General features: G+C 42.9%; 1 protein-coding gene across 3 annotated transcripts in view; it reads left to right on the forward strand.

Annotated features, from left to right (window-relative positions):
- Positions 1-22074, forward strand: part of Adck1 (aarF domain containing kinase 1) — a 119663-nt gene that overhangs the window by 65788 nt on the left and 31801 nt on the right. For all 3 annotated transcript variants that reach the window (XM_055073115.2, XM_055073116.2, XM_050182231.3), the window contains 3 exons: positions 10364-10525; positions 14661-14819; positions 18528-18644. In XM_055073115.2, the coding sequence (XP_054929090.1) occupies positions 10364-10525; positions 14661-14819; positions 18528-18644 (438 nt within the window). The remainder of the gene's footprint in view (positions 1-10363; positions 10526-14660; positions 14820-18527; positions 18645-22074) is intronic.

Below are 22074 nucleotides of genomic sequence, written 5' to 3' on the forward strand. Positions count from 1 at the left end.
CTTGTCGATGGGCTGTGGGAACTTTGTGATGGCAGCTGTCTTCTGCGGGTCAGGGCGGACTCCAGATTTGCTGATGACTTGGCCTAGAAACAGAAGATCCTCGTAAGCGAAGCAGCACTTTCCCAGCTTCAGAGTAAGCCCTGATGACCTGATGGCCTCTAGTACTGTTGCAAGCCGCCTAAGGTGATCGTTGAAATTTCCGGCGAAGACGACGATGATCCGGCGAAGCAGGCTGTACTCAAAGAACAACATTAGCGGCGAACACACTCTGCGATCATCGAAAATTTGATCAGCGGGTCAAGCACGTCGGCTTTTATACAGCAGTCGTCGAATGTTCCAGACTAATCGTTGGGACCTGCATGCCTTCCACAATGTTCTACACCATTTGCGTCACGCAATGAAATCAGATAACACAAGGTTTGACGACAATATGAAATGTTTCACACAAATTGTGGTGCGAATGAATAAAGTTGGCTGCACCCTACGCATTTACAAAATTTGTCCAAACCGTTTCAGGGGCCCTTCAACCGAAACATGATTGCCACCTCATGTCAGTGACGTTGAACTTTTTTCATTGCGCACAGGGCTACATCTTATACCATTGCGATCACACTGTGCACAGAGGTGGCGGTGTTCTCTCGGCCATATCAGAAGACATACCTTCATCTCCCATCAGTATTATCAGGGCCCTGGAAACTGTCTGGGCTTCCATTACTCTTGATCATCAAGCCGTAATAATAGGTGTGTTCTGCCGCCCACCCTCTACGTCGTCTTGCCAATGAATTCCATTACACTGTTTACCATGTATGCAATCACTTTCCTTCGTCTCCCATAGTAGTCCTCGGCGACTTCAACTTTCCAAACATTACGGGGAACATTGACCAACCCTCGCTGTCGCCCTTTTCACAACAGGCTAAGGAGTTTTTATACGCTTGTTCTGTGTTTTTGCTTTCATAACTCGTTAGGGATCCTACATGATCCTCTGCTAAGGTAGCAAATACACTTAATTCTAACCTCTCACCCTGACTTGACAGTGTCACGTGGTAGTGACTGTGATGAACACAGTATCAAAACTGTAAATGGCGAAACTAAATTTTTATTGGGCAAGCTTGTGCCCTCAAAAGCAAGTTACACTTAAAGCGCAACGATAGCGGCGAACACAGTCGGCAATCATTGGAAATCTGATCAGCGGGTCAAGCGTGTCGGGCTTTTATGTCAGTCGTTGAATGTTCCAGAGTAATCACTGGGACCCACGTGTCTTCCACAAAGTTCCACAAAGTTCCACGTCGCACATACATGCATTCAGATTACGCAAGGTTCAATGACAGACAGTGGATGGAACCGTCGATAACATTCCAGAAACTTTTGATACATGCAGGTGCGTCCTGCGCTATGCGATAACATTTGTTAGGTGGTGAAACGTGGTCACCCGGTAAAGATAAAAAAAACAAGTACACATGTCAATACCCCACTCTTAAAAAGCATCAACCCGATGCTGCAAACAAACAAAAGTAATAAACAAAAACACCCGTAGCAAAGAAACAACAAAATAAGGAAGTTCGTCAGCGTGTGTAAAAGGGCTTAAGACTCATCACATAGACCACTTTAGATCATGGGCGGCGCTGTGCCAGACGGCATTTCGCTGTGCATGCGAAATGCCGTCTGGCACAACCTCATAGTCCAGTTCGCCAATATGTCTTGTAATCTTGTAGAAATAGTGTCGCAATAGTTTCTCACTGAGTCCTCATCGGTGTATCGGGGTCCATACTCAAATATGGTCGCCGGGCTGGTACTCGACGTAGCGTCGTCAGGGGTTGTAGTGTCGGCTGTTGGTACACTGCTAGTTCTTGATCCATAGTCAGGCGAGCTGTCGGGCTTCTTTGGTGCCCTGGAGATAGGCGGTGACATCGAGATTCTCTTCATCGGTGACGTGCAGCAGCATGGCGTTGAGAGTTGTCGTCGGGTTCCTGCCATAAACCAGCTTGAACGGTGGGATTTGGGTTGTTTCTTGCACCGGCATGTTGTCCTGTGCTGTGCGATAACATTTGTTAGGCAGTGAAACATGGTCGTCCGATAAAGATAAACAAGTACACGTGCGAGTGTCTTCAATCACACATTTACCTGGCATAAGCGATCATTGTCTTCTTCATTTCATTTTCAACTCAACTAGTTGCAAAACCACTAAACAATGGAAGATGATACACGATTACAAAAAGGCCGACTTTGGCGCAATTAACAGAGAATTAACCTCATTTCTAGACGACTTCCTTTTTGATTTTGATAGCTGTTCAGTCCAAACTAACTGGAACTTCTTCGTTGCTAAAGTAAACGAACTAACCAACAAGCATATACCAACTTTCAAAACTTTTCTAAATCCACAAGCGCCCTGGTATGGTCCCTATATCAGGCACCTTGCCAACCGAAAGAAATGTTTTTTTTTTTTTTCGCTTGGCAGCTCACCCACCGAATCGAGGTGGGCTACTTACAAATTAGCGTTTGATACTTACTTAAATGCAATAAAGGTTGCTATGCATAAATTTTTGTCTACCACTCTTCCATCAATGCTAACAAATGACGTTAAAAAATTTTGAAAAACTATCAATCCTCCATCTAGTGACCACATCGCCTTGGACGACCCTTCGGGTTCCCATCTTCCACGCAAGCAATGTGCTACTCTCTTAAACGATACCTTCATCAAAAACTTTTCCACCAAGTGTAAAAGTGTTCTACCTACCACACTTGAATACAACTATATACAAATGCCTCCAATTATTGTTGAAATGTCTGGTGACCTAAAACTAATTAATTCCCTCGGTATTAACTCTTCTCTCGGCTATGACTCAATTAACACAATTCCTTAAAAGTACTAAGGCTGTTCACTTATTCTTACAAAGATTTTTCAGCAGACCATAGATACGTCCACACTACCTAAAGACTATCGTGAAGGTGATTCCCCTAAATAAGTCGGGTAACAAAAATTCACCAAGTAACTACCGTCCCATTTCATTGAATAGTACATGTTGTAAACTACTTGAACTTATAATTTTTTCTAAACTTGTTAAATTCCTTGAGTATAATTCATTTTGCACCCCAGCTCAGCACAGATTTTGCAAAACTTTCTCATGTGAAACACAACTGGCTTCAGTCCCTCATGAGCTACATCAAATTTTAGATCGCTCTTCTTTTGCCGACTACATCTTCTTAGATTTCCCTAAACCGTTTGACAAGGTTTGCCACAGACTTTTCATGTACAAATAAAATAAACTAAATCTAGATCCTAACCTTCCAATGGTGATTAAGCTCTTTCTACCTAACCGCACTTAGTTTGTTACAGTTAATGGTTTTACAGTGGAATCTTGATGATACGATCACGGCTAATACGAATTACAGGATGATACGAATTTTTCTGTGCTCCCGGCCGAGCTCCCTACTTTGCAACGTGCTAGCGAACGGTTGTTACGAATCAATTTTCGACCCGCGTCGGTTGATACGAAAATTACCGAAGACACTGGAAATTCTAAAGTGATGGGGGCGAAATGCGAAAACACCCGTGTACTTAGAATTAAGTGCACGTTAAAGAACCCCTGGTGGTCGAAATTTCCGGAGTCCCCCACTACGGCGTGCCTCATAATCAGAAAGTGGTTTTGGCACGTAAAACCCCACAATCTAAATTCTAAAGTGTGCTTGGCGAAAGCCAGACGCTGTTGCCGTCTACGCTCCGCTTCCCTGGCTTTGCTGTGCGGTGAAATAGCCAGTCGGTGCTGCCGTCTGCAATCCAATTCATTCGCTTTGGTGTTTGGCGATATCGCCTGTCGTTGCTGCCGCCTTCGTTCTGCTTCCCTGCCTTTGGTACCCGGTGATCTAATCAGTCGCTGTTGGCGCTTCTGTTCTGCCTCCCTTGCTTTCGCATCTGGTGACATGTTCAGTCGTCGCATGCGCATTCGGTCCTTGTTCTTCTGGCGTTTGGTGTTGGGGGAATCCGGCGTCCGCTGCCGCTTCCCCGAACCGCTTGGCGCGGAATCACTGGGCCGCTTCGGAGCCATGCGTCTCACTCGACTGCAACGAGACGTCGGTGAAAGAGCGCCGGCAGTGGCGGTGCAGCTGCACCGCCGACGCGCGTGCGCTCGTTCTACCGCTACTGTGTGACGTCACGGTTGCTATGCGCAGCTGCGCCCCCCACTGGCGCGCCGGTTGCTAAGGGGGGGGGGGGAGGAGGTTGTGCCGCTGCGTGGAGGAGAAGCCGCAGTTGGCACGATTCCAGCGCACGGACGGACGCGACTGCGAGCATAAGGCTTTCGCCTCAATATGAACGCCGCCCCACCGACGGCTGCGAAAAAGAACAGCGCGCAGTCGCGCGATTTCTCCCTTTCTCTTTTGGCACGGAGGCCGCGACTGGGCGCAAAGAGTTTGAAGCAGTGGCGCTTTTGTTGCTTTTGTGCTTTTTCCTTTGTTTTGCATTTCAATTCCCGTTCTGCTGTTGGCAAGCGCGACAGCATTACTTGTTTCTCAATGAATTTTTGTTTCATTTTGATGTAATAATGATATCTGAAACTTGGTTTCAAAGCAGCTACGATGTTGTTCAACTGGAAGGCTATACCTCATTTACATGAACCGTCAGAATAGTCGAGGAGGCGGTGTCACCCTTCATGCTAAAAATAATTGTGATAATGAAATGGTGCCAGAATTTTCATTCATAAATCATGACTATGAAATGCTAACTGTAAATAACACCAAGAGGGTGTTGTCAGTAATGTACCGCCCTCTGAATAGCAGTATCGAGAATCTTTATGTTGTTTTAGTAAACTTTTGGAATTCTGCTTAGTCGAAAATGTCCATTTTGTCTCGGGAGGTGATTTCAACATAAATATTTTGGAGGATAATAAGTATGTACACGATATAAACAGCCTACTACTTTCATTTGTCTTTACTAATCTGATTACTACACCAACCAGGGTTACTCCTTCCACTTCATGTGCCCTCGACCTTCTCATTACAAATAGTACACCTGTATGTACTACGGGTACAATTTCCTATGATATTAGTGATCATTGTCCAGTTATTGTAGTGTATTCTATGAGTAACAAACAACACAATGAATTACTTACTTATCAACACATTTCTAATGACACACTGGATTTATTTAGTGAGGCTGTAATCACGCACGACTGGAATTTCGTGTTAAGAAAAAAGAACGTAAAGGAAGCATATAATAAGTTTCTTGAAGCTTTTGTATGCATTTACATTGCACATTTTTCATTCGGACAGGTCAGATGTTCAAAAAAAGATATGAAAACTGCGAATCACAAACAAGCATGTCAAGCTGATAAAAAGCAAAAACTGCCTTTATCATGCTTTCCTGCACTCGAGATCAGAAATTAAACTTGCGGAATATAAGAGAGAAAGAAATAGATTGAATAAAATACCGAGGTAAGCAAAAATAGATTACTATCAACGTGCTTTTTATGAAATTAACAAGAAGTGTCCGGATGCGGTTTGGAAAGTAATAAATAGCATCTTAGGTCGTGAAACTAAAAGCAAAGTACCCAAATCGATAACTGATAATTGTGAACTTAGCGGTAAAGCACTGGCTGACCACTTTAATACTCATTTTGTGAACACAAGCATAGCGTACAGCCATGACCCCCGAGTCACTTATTCACTGAATAATAGTATTACTAATACTATAATTATGGAACCAACAAATGAACATGAGGTGTTTACAACAATAATAAATTTAAATAACAGCAAAGCATTAGGTATCAATAATTTACAAATCAAGCCAATAAAATACGTTATGGAACACTTGCCCTTCGCTCATGCATTGGTGAACATATTCAATTTAGCAATAGAGTTGGCTACTTTCCCAGATCGTATGAGACGAGCTAGAATATTGGTGTTATTCAAACATGGTGATGTAAATAAAGTCTCCAATGACCGGCTAGTATCTGTACCACCAATTTTTTCCAAAGCACTAGAAAAAATTATTTCTACATGCCTAAAAAAATTTGTAGACAAACATGACGTTATAAGAAATTCGTAATTTGGCTTAGAAAGGGAAGGTCTACGGAAACAGCTCTTTTATCCTTGAAAGAAAGTATTGTGTTAGCTATAGACGATGGGGAATTTCGCCCTCAGGATTTTCATTGACTTCAGCAAGGCGTTTGATTGCCTAAATCATGACATTCTTATATCTAAAGTTTCTATGTATGGAGTTTGCGGCGGTCCCCTCACCTTGATGAAGCCATACTTGAAAAATAGGACTCAATATGTATGTATCGATAATGTCCAATCTTCTTTCTTGTCAATTAAAAATGGGGTGCCTGAAAGGAGTGTTTTGGGCCCACTATTTTGACTTATAAATTAATGACTTAGTAAATATTGATGCTACAGTTGATTTCTTTGTATATGCAGATAGCACTTTAGTCTTTACTAGAAATAATGCAAACAAACTAATTATTAGGTGTAATGCACTGCTACGTAATCCGTCTGAATGGTCAAAGTTAAATGGAATCTGAATTAATCCTGCTAAGATGAAAGCTGTTCTTTTTAGAGCAAGAAATAAAATTTTTAAACTGGAAGATTCAATAGCTTATTTAGATAAAATTATTCAGCTAGTTAACGAACATAAAATACTTGGTATAACTTTTCCTTGTCATCTAAATTGGGATGCTCATTTTAATCAACTTCACAGTAAATTTTCCACAGTAGCCGGGGTGCTGGCTCGCTGTAGAGCTCTTCATGCCGATAAAAACCAAGCTATAAATTTATCATGCATTGGTTACCACCCAATTTAATTATAGTAGCTTAGTATGGGGGACCACAACACAAACAAACATGAATGAAATCATTATATTACAGAAGGTGCTCCTCCGGCACATTGCCAGTACCAATCCCTTATCGACGACAAAAAGTTTGTCAGAAAAATACGTAGTTATATGGGTAGACCGCCATTACGAATATCACGTTTTACATATGTTTTATTTCGCAAAAGAAGAGTTAAGGAATTGGCTTACACCCATAGTGGCCTTGCAGCACCATAAAATACCAGCACATCTAAGAAACGCTGATCCTTGGTATGTACCACGTTTTCGCACTGAATACAAATTACAATCCATTAAACACAATTTACGAAAAAAAATCCTTAATAATTATGCTTACACTACTAATTTTTCTTGCAGGGAATTGAAGATGTATTTTGTTCACATGTAAACATATATATTTCATGTATAACAATTCTAATTGTGTGGTGCCCTTTGATGGTTTTTTTTTTCTTAATCTTATCATATATGTTTGAATGTTGTCTGTTTCGGTATCGCAAGACAGTTATCCTTTCAAGAGGCTTATATTTGAAAATGTTACAATTGTTATTGTGGGGGTTGAACTGCTTTTGAACTGTTTGATGTTACAAAGTACTCCCTGTTATCGCCCTGCCATGTACAACAACGCCTCTTGGGTCCAGTCAAGCTGCTTATGGCAGTTTTCAGCCAAGGAGGACATTTCTAATGTATGCTAGAAGAATTAATAAAGTTGAAGTTGAAGATGCGTAATTTAAAATTGCGGTTTTAGAATCACTGACTATTATCATGGCCAGTGTGGAAGCCATTGCGAGAGCAATGGCCGATTCCTTAGCCACCTCGGCTCTGTTGGTTTTATTTATTTATTTATTTATTTATTATACCTCAAAGGCCCCACAGATGGGGTATTACATGAGGGATGGGCTTTAACAAAACAGTGATTCGAGAGCAGACTTGAAGTGATGAGTGTCGGAGTGGTGCGTGATGTCGGCAGACAGACCGTTCCAGTCCCTGGCGGTTTTCACAAAAAATGATCATAGATGAGAGGTAGTCTGCGCCGGGGGAGGATACACAGCTTTGTTGTGGTTAATGCGGCTGGACTGACGATGAGCTGGTAATATAGCTGAAATGTGGAGTGGTGAATGATAGAATTTGTGAAAAAGACACAGTCTAGAAATAAGACGTCGCGATTCTAGATTAGTAAGACCGGCACGGGATTTTAGTTCAGACACGCTTGCATGATAAGAATATTCAGAGTAGATAAACCGGGCTGCACGGTTTTGAATTAATTCCAGTGTATTAGATAGGTTATGTTGATGAGGATCCCAGACAGAGCATGCATATTCTAACTTAGGGCGGACATATGTAACATAAGCTAACAATTTTACTGATGGGGGAGCAAGTCTTAGATTCCGGCGGAGAAAACCGAGGGTTCAATTCGCAGCATTGGCTAAGTTAATGACATGATGTGACCAATTTAGGGTAGTCGAAAAGGTTATGCCGAGGTATTTATACGTTTTAATATATCCGCTGACCTTAAGATCACTCTTCGAGTTCCCTGCAACCAGGAACTTCTTTTTTGTGACAGAGCAGCTAACATTATATAGAAAAAAAGTCTTGTATTCTAGCATTGTGTTTTATTCATATTAATCTCTGCATTTTGTTTACTTTCTATGTTCCACATTTTCTTTTGTACCACTCCCCTCTATAATGCCTCTGGCCCTGAGGGTATGATAAATAAATAAATATAAATAAATAAATAAATAAATAGATAAACATTCTGAAACGTATAGTAACGTTTTCTCCCAGCCCATATGCCGACACAATGAATGATGGGCAATGCGACTGTTTGTGAATTGCCGACGATGCGACCATTCAGCCATGATCCTGCCGCCTTGTACCTGTATCATGCAAGAAACCCTATCACGGGGATGTGATCGTGGAGCAAGTTGTTGCACTGTTGCTCATCAAGGCGTTTCCATTGCTAAAGGCGTACTCGACATGACTCATGGGAATGCAGAAGTCCTTCTCACAAACTTCAGCAACAAACACCGTCACATACAAAAGGGCAGCGTTAATTGCATACGTCACCCAAGTAAAACATTGTTTCACTCTACAAGAAATGACTCTCATGCCCTTGATACCTTTGTTTGTTGATGTCAGCCCCACGAGCGGCAGCACCTATTGGAGCTGCTACACCAGTTCGAAGGTTGCTTTTTGACTATGTCAAAGGTCAAATGAACACCACTGACCAAGCACTGTATGATCACAGATGATGCTACATGGCCGATTCGGCAAAGTCCTTGTCATGTACGCTCCAAAGGAACGTAAAGATTCAAAAGGAAGTGAAGAAAACACTCGAGGATGATGTGATACAGCCTTTGAAAAGTCCCTGAGCATCACCTGTGGTCTTAGTCAAAAAGAAAGATGGCAGTTTGTGATTCTGCATCGATTACCGGAAATTAAACCAGGTCACAAAGAAAGACATCTACCCGCTGGCACAGTAAGGTGCATGAAACAATCACTTACAATAATATGCATTTGCAAATGCATTTATTGTAAGTGGTTGTTTCATGCACCTTACTGTTTTCATGTTGACCGGGTGGCTTTGGTCCACGTTTTTTTATCACAAGTGTTATATGTTCTATAGACGTGCTCTTTTGACTAGATCGCGCAGATCTGTGGGTATTTAAGCAGGTGGTTCTTCAAAAATAAAACCAGTTGTTAGAAAGCGCTCGTCCTTGTGTTGCTCCTATTCTTCATCCCTGTTTGTTTGTGCACAAAAAGTTTTAAGATGAATCCTCGACCAGATCGGTTTTGTACACTCCCGGTGACAAAGTATGGGGCTGGATACCGATACACCGTTGTGGACTTTACGAAAAACTGCTAAGACGGTACTTTGGGCCGTCCACAGTCATCCACCACCTGAGCGATGTGAATTGCGAGGTCATTCCTGACAGTGACAATAGCTCCAGTCACCGTAAGCACTTACCTGAAGTAGCGCATGTGGTACGGATAAAGGCTTACCTGTCGAACTTTTTTTTTTCGTTTGCTGTTGTGTGCTCTGTGCTGTTGTACACTGCCCTCATACGCTTAAGTTACACATTGGAATGATGCTTTCTTCGGAAAGACGCAAATGCTGCACCTATACTCCGATGAAAAAGAGGACAATGTGAGTGTGCATGAGCGTTTTTGTCGAGGCGCAATGAAGAAAAAGTCATGGTCGCGCCTAGTATTAAGAAAGTAGCCTGCCGCTGTGCCTCCTGAATAGTGCTCAACAACCCTGTTCTTTTTTTTTGTGTTGCGACAATATACAAAAAGCTTTTGTTTAAGCACATGATGTCCAAGACTGGCCATTGCCAAGTGGTCTCGTTATCACACCTATCGCTATCATGATTGGCACGGGAAAAGCCTTTCAGTAAGGGAATGCTCTAATGGGGTTTTTGTAAATAGGGGCCTTGATTTTTTTCTATCATCTCCTGCACTGTGCATAGTGCTATTCCGTCCTCTAACTGTGGCCCCCCTCCCCTCCCCCCCTTGTTCTTGCTCTATCGTGGACTGTAAGACAGCCGGAGGAAGTGTTCTCCACTTTCTCGGAGCAGCCCATCGGGGCTGCATCCCTGGCTCAGGTCCACCAAGCCACCCTGCGTTCGTCTGGTGAGACGGTGGCTGTCAAAGTGCAACACCCTTCTGTGCTGGGAAACTCCCTCGTCGATATGGCCACCATGGAGGTGGGTATGCCTACAAACATGTGTTCAGTTCAGTTCAGTTTATTTTCCTTAAAGACCCCCAGTTTCAGGGGTATTACATAAGGGGTGGGTACAAGATTCGAATTTACACTCGTTCAAGTAACATAAACGTGCATATATGTACACATACATAGTATACATATTCAGGTATATGCACACATTTATACACACACATTAACACCTACATATGTACACATATATACACGCATGTAAATACAGACAACATGTACTGTATAAGGAAAAATCAAGTACAACGTAGTTGGAGATGGTCAGTGAGCTGTGGTATGTTCAGTATGAGAAACTGTGCTACCGTATTTACTTTAATTTCGCTGAACGATTCTAAGCCAAGCCCTCAAGTATGGAAGGTCAGAAAAAGAAAAAAAAAAGACATTTCTTAAATGCAAGTCGACCAAAATAATTGTAAAGGACCACAGCCCCAAAATGTAAATGGCTATATTTATTTAAATATATGTCGACCTTTTTTTTCGAGACTGTTAACCAAAATGAGCTATTGACCCATATAGCACATTTCTGTTAATTCAACTCCAATTAATACAATCCTGAACGAAGGTCCTGGCTTGTGTTCATGCATTTCTATGAGCCAGAACTTGCGTTATTTCAGTCTTAAAAATGACCTTCGCCCGATAATTCAAACTTGATGAAACAGCATGCATGCTTCTGACCCCTGTGGTGACCGCCATAGCGGCCCCTTTGGCAGTAGCATCTGTCTCGGCGCAGCTCAGAGGACTATGAACATGCATATTTCTTGTCAAAAACGCCTATTTCCAGCCTGCCCTGGAAATATTTTCAAGCAATAACCGTAGCTCACCATGTGTGATTACATTTACCTGATTCTAATGCAAGCCTCTCTCTCTTCTCTTTTTTTTTCTTTCAAGAAAATTGGGCACCAAATTGCCATCTATAAAACCCAAGACTGCTTTCATGGCATTTCTATGCTTTACCACATAATGGATATATTGAGGTGAACATGACGGAAGGAAACCAGTCGCCATGGTGCAACACATATAAGACCCTTGCCCATTTTTCTCGCTATAAAATTGGGTGCATGTTAGATTGCTAATTTGTTTGGGAGCTTTAAAGTTATCTCTAGGTTAGTTTTCTGCATTTGACACATAAAAATCAGGTGAGTGTTTGATTGTGGGGCAAGTTAGAATCAGGCAAATACTGCCAAATCAATCAATGGTGTGCTCTGACGTTTTCTCTACATCTTGTTTAATTTGACTTGCCAGATAATTCCATTGATTTCGAAGGTCCCATCAGGGTTGAATTACCTGACGTCGACTGTGTTCCAAGAACAAAGCTAGCAATAGCACCGAGCTAATAGAGTTTCTTTGTCGTTTTTCCTGTAAGGTCAGTCTGGGGATTATCGAGACTGGCTTTAAGAAATGATGCATATCTAACACACTCGACGGCCTGGAGGGTGAGGTTGTTCGAGGTGCTGAGGACACTTGCGAAGCGTTTGATGAGGACGACTTCTCCGTTAGTTCCGACGAGGATGCAGCTGGTGGCATTGACTAGTGAGATTTAGTAGCAAAGCTCACATTTTTCTAAAAATATGTTGGTCGACTTATCTTCAAATTATATTTTTTTTATTTCTTGGTGAGTTTAACATATAGGGATCAACCTATATTCGTGTTCCACCTATATTCGAGTAAAAATGGTACATTTGGTATACCACCATGTTACTGTGGTGAAAATAATGTTTGTACCACCACGGCGATTCTGCAACCATGCTGTCACAGGCAGTGACATACCTTGTTTAGTAGGCAGAACACAAGACTAATACTCGCATAAGGATCAAGGAAGTTCCGAAACACAGGCTGTGTTCCTATGTGACAGTCCTTAGTTGAATGACAGTTTGCATTTCTTTCATATATAATAGAAACGTTCTGCACTTTTCAGGCAGAATGTGGCATTAGACCACAGCATATTATCAGTTCACTGCAGTCAGCTCGTTTATTAGTTTTGCTAATAGCAAAACGGCACCATTTACATTTCCATCCATGCTGGCACCTGCCTATCTATACTAACGTGGCGACAGTGCTGCCACCTATAGATCGGTCTCGCAGCCATTAGCTAGCTAGCCAAATCATCTACGAGATCCTCATTATGGCTTATTGCTCCATGCCAGAGATCGTGGAGGCTCATGTCTGTGCCTGATGAATTCCAGTGAACCTACTAAACTTTCAGCTTGCACATGATCCAAAGACCAATACAAACGAGGCGACAATGACTGTATGTCTTCTGATTGAGTCAGCTGCTCTATCGAAAGTATGGGTTATCAACCCGCTCAATTGTATTTCTTTCTGTTAGGCTTTACTGCGTTACTACATTTGTTGTATGTTAGTGGCCAAGCAGAAAGCTTTTCTTCATCATCATCATCCTATTTCATGACCACTGCAGGATGAAGGCCTCTCCCTGCGATCTTCAATTACCCCAGTCCTGTACCAACCAATTCCAACTGGTGCCCGTGAATTTCCTAATTTCATCACCCCACCTCATCTGCACTTCCCTTCTCTTGGCACCCATTTTGTAACCCCGATGGTCCACCGGTTATCTAACCTACGCATTACATGACCTGCCTAGCTCCATTTCTTTCTCTTACTGTGTACAGTGAAACCTCGTTAAACCGTAGTTGGCCGGAGCTCGGAAAAAGTACATACTAAACGGTAGTACTGTTTAACCGAAATAGCATGAGATCGCCCACTTACCTGTCGAAAACGGAACTCAGAGAGAGTGCGATGAAAGGGAAAAAAACATGCAGTATTTATTCACTTCGCGCGACAAAAGTGTTATTTTCGTTTTATGCCGCGACGGCCTAGCATGACGACAGTGGCCTCAAACCTACTGAAGCTGCGTGCCAGTTTCTCAGCCAGCCCCCTCTTCTCGGCAAACACTCGCATGGCAGATTCCTCGTTGGCGTTACGTGTTCTCTGTGCACACGGGCAGTAGTGCTGCAGAAGTCCCGGGGCACCTTTTTCATTGCCAGGTGCCGGAGTTCGGAATACTTTTCGTTTGGAATAGTTGCGTTATCGCGCCCCTGTTCTCGTCGCGAGGATTGCATTCATGAGGCTGACGTGATGCGCAGCTTCTGCCACTGTTGGGCCTGAATCGCCCGTGCTGTCGCTTTCTGTGTCGTCCTCATCAGTGTCGCTAGTCGACATTTCGGCAACAACAGATGCAATGATGGCGAAAAGTCGAACCTCGTAGTCGACATCTCTTCGCGGTCGCAGCAGCGCTGCTGAGCAACTTCTTCGCATTCCAAATGCCACACACTGTAGTCAACAGCAGATCCCTGTCGCGTGCCAGCGCCAACTTTGTGTCATGTTTGATAGCATGGAAGATGTCTAATTTTTCTTCTATGCTGAGCACCCGGCGTCTTTTTTATCCGAGCTTCTGCATTACGCGAGTCCTCGCTTGCATGACTCCACAGCGCTCCATAGAATAAAGAACCTACTGGCGCTCTCTGGCACGGCGTTGAAATAATGTTGATGTTGATGTGGCTTCACGCGTAAACGCACAGGGCTCTTGGAGGCCATTGTTTCGATCTCTGAGGCTTGTTGTTTTGCCGGGCCGTCCAATGGAGACGACACGCCGCCGTGTTTGCGCGCCGAAAAGTGGAAACGCTACGTTTTAACCGATGCGTACGCAATGAGCTGGTACGGTTTGTGCGGATACAAGACACATTATGTTCAATAGTCGCCGAGTCGGGGATTATACTTTACTACCTTTAAAACGAAACTACTGTTTAAGCGGGTACGGTTTAACGAGGTTTTACTGTATTGGAATATTGGCTATCCCCGTTTGCTCTCTGATTCACACTGTTCTCTTTCTGTCTCTTAACATTACACCTAACATTCTTTGTTCCATCGCTCTTTGTGCGGTCGTTAAATTGTTCTCAAGCTTCTTTGTAAGTTTTTAGAAACTAGCTTTTAGAAACTAATACTTTGAGAACAAGTTGAAAGAATCATGGCAGAAGTGCAAAAAAACATGCAGCTTGATAATAGTTCGCAGATATGCATAGGAATCTTTAGCCGAATTTTCTGTTAGTGTGAGACAGTCGTGTGCATCTTGTCTTTCTCTTGTTCTCTCACAGCTGCTGGTGAACATTGTGGCCAAGATCTTCCCAGAGTTCTCGCTCATGTGGCTGGCAGAGGAGACCAAGCGTAACCTTCCACTGGAGCTGGACTTTGTCAATGAGGCACACAACACGGAGCGAGTTCATCGCATGTTCGCCCACTTCCCCTGGCTCGAGGTAGGTCTCCGACCTTTGGTGGCCAAAGTGCTAACGCCGAGAGCAGGAGTTTCCAAACTTGGTTCAACAAACACCTCTTCAGGGTTAAAGGGCAACTCCGGCGTTTTTTTACCATATTAAGATATTGTCATTTTCAAATGGCATTGACAGTCCTGTCACTGGTAAGGTGATTCAATTTGCTTGGAAATTCATCAATAATTTTAGATAACCACTAAACGAGATAAGAAAACCGAGATTGGTAGTGGCTTCACGTGACGTCAAGATGAATCGATGACATCAGATCCTACACTACCATAATGTAAACGTGCAGTACACTCGGTGCTAACGCCAAAGAAGTGAAGCTGATGCTGTCTCCTGATGACACAGGGAGCTTTACAGAGTTTTCAAACTAGACAGTGGCAATTCAAGCAACGATCTTAGTGGCAATTGTGGCAATCTTAGGGTCATTGCTTAAATGACAATTTCCTGACTCAGGAAAACTAAATGACTTGGAGCCATATAGTTTGGCATAGATAATCAGAGTGCAAAAGAGAAGATATATTCAAAATTTTATTAAGATCAGTGGACATCGAAAAGTCGCCGGAGTTGCCCTTTAAGTGACCAGTTAAATAGAATCTGACTTTACACTTTTCACTCTCAATTCAATGCTTTCACAATTCAAAAAATAACCTTAAGGGACACTAAAGACAAAAAATTATTTGGGGTGCCACTAGTAGATTACCCTTTTACAATACAAAAAGAAAGAAAGGAGAGGGAAAGCTCTTACCACGAGGAGAAGCTTAGAAACCAGAACGAGCGTGAACCAGAAAAGAGGCAAAAATGATAGATGAGTGAAGCCTTCACCAGTGCAGCTTCCTTCACCAGCTCAGCTCGACATCACAACTTGACATCAAAAGGCTAAACTTGGCAAGTTTTAAAAACATTTACTCGGCCACAGCTGTCCATACATGAAAAAAATTGTTTAATATCCGTGACATCAAACTGATCTATTGGCAATGAAGTTTTCATATGAAATTCAGAAAATGGAACTTTAATCTAAATATTCTGTTCGAGCGACAAACCTATTACTGGGTAATTCCGCGAAAGATCAAACATGCATGTCTGTTTGATATTTTTGTTTTGTATGTTTTTTATATGTCGTGTAGGAATATTTAAACTCCATGGAACCGAAAATTTTATTCCCGATAAGTGTTCCCAGCAAGCCAAAACAATATTTGACGGATGGAAAATAGCTAAAATAATTCCAATCATTAAGTCCGGTGACCCATCATCTGTCTCTAACTACAGACCTATTTCACTCACCAGTATTCCATGTAAACTATTAGAACAGTTTATGTCATCAGCAATTATGAAATACCTAACAGAGCACAATCTTCTCTTCATTAACCAACATGGGCTCCAACTGGGTCACTCTTTTGAGCTAGTCTCTAACCTGTACCAAGCTATTAGCAACTCATCATAAATAGACACCGTACTTATTGATTTTGCAAGGCTTTTGACAAGGTGGCTGATAACCGTGTATTAATGAAACTTCGCTATTTTGATATAAATAGTAGGCCTATGAATTGGATTAGTAACTTTTTAACTAACCAGTACCAATTTGTAACTACTAATGAATTTTCTTCTCTGCGATCTTTAGTAAAATCTGGGGTACCACAGGGCTCTGTATTGGGACCAATTTTATTCCTGCTATATGTCAATGACATCAGCATTAATATAAAAGCTGCAGTAAGACTATTTGCAGATGATTGCACAATTTATAGACGACACTGACACTTTGCAATCTGACCTCACGAAAATTACTGACTTGTGTAAGCAGTGGCAAATGCAAATACATAAATGTTTCAAAAACTAAGGCTGTATAACCCGAGGCTTACCCATTGCTTGATGAACGGCATTAGTATTGCACATGCACACACAATAAAATACTTGGGAATTCATTTATCTTCAAACATTTCATGGAATCAACACATCAAAGTACTAGTAGTGCATGTAAAACCATTGGCTACATTAGGCTTAGCCTTTACTCGGGAAACAAGTCCACTAAATCATTAGCCTATACGACACTGGTTTGTTCGAAAATGCATTAAGCATCTTTTATTTGGAGCCTGCATCAGTCGTACCTCATAAACAAGCTCGAGTCGGTCCAAAGCAAAGGAGAAAAGCTGTGATAATCATGATTCCAAAACCAGGGAAGAAATTTACTTTAGAAAACCTTAGGCCCATCTCTCTTACATCATGTCTAGGAAAGGTGTTCGAAAGATTAGTAAACACTAGACTCCAACGTCATCTTGAAGAAAACAACTTAATGCCTGACACCATGTTTGGCTTCAGACCACATCTGTCAACACAGGACATACTCCTGCTTTTAAAAGACGAAGTATTGACGAACGTCATTTGAGAAGGGCAGTTCATTATTAAAAGGGCCCTGAAAAATTTTTCTAACTAATCACAGAGTGTCCTCAAAAGTATGTCTCCTCATGAAACTCCTGCAAGAAGAATTTTTCGAATCCTTCAAGTATTGGCAGAGTTAGACGTAGTTATCGCACCGATGAGAGGCTTTCTCTCCGATTTCACCATCGCTAGCTTGCTGGAAGCTGCACAGGGGAGAAGCCAATGGGGCAAAGCCCCGCCCAAAAGTCGAGTGTCTCGCCGGCGAGAGGGCTCATCGCGGCACCCCTCTGGCGGCCACGGTAGACTACGCTATGCAGCGTGCCGCTGCTATCTCGGAGGCCAGGCACAGAAAATCCAGCTACTTGCAACTTTAATGGGTAGACTGGCAGTGCAAAGATGAAATAATTTTTCTCACCATTTGATATTGTAGACGTATGCATTTTTCATTTATTTAACTCAACATTAGCACTAACAGTATTGCTGGGAATCTTTGCACGATCACGAAATCAGCTGTTGGTGGGTCCAGCTGCATGTGATGATGCTTCATATCATGACCCTGCATGATATTGCGGAGGTGAGAGCAAGTGATTTTTTTATTGCTTTTGACATGAGATTGTAAATTCTCTACTACATGCAACGCAAAGATATTTGGCTCACACGTTCAATGGAGCCTCTTCTACAGATCAGCAATGTTTTCGTACTGTGTTCAAGAAGCATTTCAGGGCCCCTTTAATATTTCAGGGCCCTTTAATGCAGCTCAACTTGCTGTTCTCTATAGTATACCTTTTAAATTCTTCACTTACAGCCTTGGAACAGGCACGAAGCATTTGGAAAAACAGGGACAAAGGAGGAGAATGGCAACACGAGTGCTAACTTTGAACAAATGTTTGAAACCGGCACACAAATACAATGAATGGAATAGAAAAGCTGTCATACCATACTTGCAGAAAATCTCGCATAACTTGAAAAGGCTGATGGAACGTGACAATGTTAAAGTAGCTTATTTTTTTTTGCCCTATGCAGACTAAAAAAAAGTTTATAAGTTCATAAGACATGCAGCTGCAAAGAGCAGCATGGACCATGGTTTGTGAATTGCGTGAAAGTATTTGTGTACAAAATGCCTCTTTTCTGTGGCAAGCAGTATGTCTGGCAGACAAGCCATTTCCTCCCTGTCACAGTTTTGGCAGTGTTGAATTCTTTGCTGTGACTACAACGTGGCAACATTGAATTTAGAATTTTACACCATTTTTTGTTTCGATGTGCCACACGGCGCAAAGCGATGCAATGTGCTGTGCACTTTCTTGGTGACTGCAGGTGCCCGAAATCCACTGGGACCTGACTACGAGGCGTGTTATGACCATGCAGTTCTGCGAGGGTGGCCAGGTCAACGACAAGGCCTACATGGAGAAAAATGGCATATCGCCTATGGAGGTTGGCTGGTTTGACATGTTGAATCTCAGTGTAGCTCTAGAAATGGGAGCAAGATGCGGCGTGTGGTTTAAAGCCCTAAAGCAATCTGTGGGCTGTCAGAGACACCATAGTTACGGATTAAACGCCTTCCGGCGATCAGCCACTGGAAGGCATACTGTTTGAAACGAATAGGCGGGTTCACTGTTCACATATGGAGTTCGAAGCTTTCTACCCACGTGCGAGAACGCAGACAAACTTTTGCACACATGCCCGCAGTTGTTGCTGGCTAGTTGACTGTGGACCCAGACAGCGCTTCAATGGCCATCAACCTAACCTGTATACATGATCACGTGACCGATCACTGATGAGCCACTCGTAGGAACCTGTTAGCGACAAACTGTCTACGAAGGTTTGCGCCCCTTATCACACTGGCCGGCAGCAAATTTTTGTCACAACCGCACCATTGGCCACGCTGTCTGGGTCATTAGGTCCAATCAAAGCTACGTCATTGGGTATCAATGACCAAATCAACGCCGATCTATCCACAGCGGTCGCATGACCTTCAGAAAGCCGACAAACTGCCTCGCAATATGAAAGCAACTGCACGGGATGACCATTGCATGTTCCTGGCCGCCATATTTGTGAAATACCATACAGTTACCCGCCAACATAGCACAGTCGCCCCTCGTTCCAAACACCATTTGTAGGCACACAATGGTCTCTTTTCGTAGCCTTGAGTGACCCCTCAGAAGAGTAGGTTTGGGTTTACATGGAGGACTCAAAAATATAATGTGACAGAACGCTAATCTGCAGCTGCAGATGCATTTACATAGACGGCAAATGGAAGCGGACAAAAAAAATGGAGGGGGGAGAGATGTTGTGAGAACTAGCCCATGGGCCTCTCGATTTGAGAGCTTTTTACTGTCGACGCTAAATGTAGTCGACGCGTGTGGTGCTGATCACCGCATGGAGCAGTGCCAAGTGACGTGATGTGCATTCCCCGCTTTTGTCTGTTGCACAGATTGGCCTTAATGAGATAACGATAACCTGGGGGATAACACCAGCCATAAAGATGGAAAAACCCTCCTATCTTTTGGAAGAAAATTGGAGAGCAATCTTTTCTAAGCAATAGAAGATTGCCATTATGCTCAACTTCACTATTTCTTCAGCTAGCTTCAGAGAGAAGAAAGCACTTAATACTATTTGACAGACATTCTATAGATAAAAAATTTTTTTCCAAACTTCATATATCAACTGAGTTGTTAGCAGCGCTAGCATACTATAATTTTGGTGTTCCCTTTAATAAGAGTAAGAGCATATCATGCATCTCGTTTCATAGGTACCTAAGTTGCTGATAGCTAGCAAGATTCTTTTTAAGTAATGTGATTAGCCTCTTGAGCATGTGCAGCACTTTGTTCTTTGTGCAAAATTTGGAAGCATAAAAGTTTGTGTTAAATTTTCTGATATTCGATTCAATATTCGGCTTTTTTTTTTCTTATTTGATTCAATATTCGATTTGGAATCTACTATTCAGTATTCGCACACCCCTAGAAGAAAGGTATGTGCCCATGTATTATGAAGCTTAGACTGGGCTTTTTCGATTATGCAGTCCCGGCGGCCACATTTCGATGGGGGCGAAATGTGAAAACACCCGTGTACTTAGATTTAGGTGCAAGTTAAAGAACCCCAGGTGGTCGAAATTTCCGGAGTACCCCACTACGGCATGCCTCATAATCAGAAAGTGGTTTTGGCACGTAAAACCCCATAATTTAATTTTGATTATGCAGTCCCAGACTGTCCGCAAACTGTTTGTGGCTTCCATCTGACTAGCCCTGACAGAAGAGCACGTCAAAGTCACGTGATCCAGCTGTTGGGGGCTGTGTGCGGTTTTGTTGGAAAGCACCCTGACCGGAAGTCACTCTCCTTGCTGCCGTCGTTTGCTTAGCTACTTGTGGATAGTCCCTTACCCAGCGAATTCATTAACGTGGTCTCCAAAGTGGTGCAGTCTCAGCGGCCATGTCGCCGACACAACCATAAAGGTTGCATACTGGGATCGCAGCCTGAACACATCGAACGTGTTCGCTAAGCACAGTTTATGTCATGCTCTTGCTGTTCGTGCAACTTAACCGCTGTGTTTATGTTAGCTCATTGGCAGTGAAACTTCAGCGGAATTCCCACACGGACACAAGCTAAACCGCTGCTCAGCCACATCGCTGTTCACGCAGAAAGCACCCGTCGACATCCTCAAAGCTTGCGAGACCGGGACGGTCTCGCAAGGCCCGACATGTATGTAGGACAGAGCACGTGTACACCATCTACTAATCCTGCACGTCAAAAAGGAAACACTCGAACTTTGCAACAGAAGGGATGAACATATACAGTTAAACATCGATATAATGAACTTCAATATAATGAATTTCTCGATATAACAAAGTATTTAACTTTTCATAACCTCTTGTCTATAAAACGTCATGTATAACAAAGTGTGTTTGTGTGCCATTTCAATACAACAAAATTTCACTGCTGCTGCAAAGGAATGCCAAGATAATAAACGGAAACTTCCGCGGACACAATTGGTCAAATGATTGATTTACAAGCAGCTGGTTGCAAATGCACTTATGAAATCATGCGCCGCGCGACAAGAGCAACTGCCGAAGTGGAGCCGCACCATCCTCTGTATAAAGTCCAAGTGCGATAACATCGTATCATGCCCTGTGCACTGTGTGCAAGGGTGAGAAAAGAAATGTTGTGGCTTCATAAGTGCCGCCTTCCTGCGTAAGCAGTAGGAAAGAGCAGTAGGGAAGCGAGCTCGTGCTATCGCAATCAAGCACATGCGAGGGGGCGCAGGAGGCAGGGGGATGTTGGTGCACATCTCGACCATGGCTGTAAGCGCGGCTGAGTGCGTACGCAGCCACGCACCCTGCTTTAGAGGTAATCTGCCGTGTATGCAAGGAGTGGGCATGCCGACACGGCATGGCACCATGTAAGCTGTCTTACCATACATTTAGTATTGGAGGTTGTGTAATCTCAAGTTTCAGTGACCAATTAAAGCGAGAGGCAGATGAAGCATTCACTCCCCGCGGCTGGCACTTTTCCTGATAGCGTCGTCCCAGTGCAAGCGACGCTGTCAGCCATGGGGGCGGAGTGCACGCAAAAGCGTGGCTGGCTTCACTTACTGTATTTGCTCGAATGTAACGTAACCATGATTGTAACGCAAGGGTCGACTTTTCAGTCCGCAAAATAGAAAGAAATAAAACTGCGAATGCAACACGAGATGAACGGAAAGACAAATGGTACCTCTTTTTTTTTTTTTTTTCAAGTTTTGATTTGGACACGAGTTCTCTTCACTTGTCATCGTCATCTGAGAGGGGGACGAAAATTTCCTTGGGTGGTATTCCCGGGCGATCACATTGGGAAATAGTTTTACTTTCACGAAAATTTGCGTGACTCA

This window comes from Dermacentor andersoni, chromosome 7, assembly GCF_023375885.2.
Source record: "Dermacentor andersoni chromosome 7, qqDerAnde1_hic_scaffold, whole genome shotgun sequence".
Taxonomy (NCBI): domain Eukaryota; kingdom Metazoa; phylum Arthropoda; class Arachnida; order Ixodida; family Ixodidae; genus Dermacentor; species Dermacentor andersoni.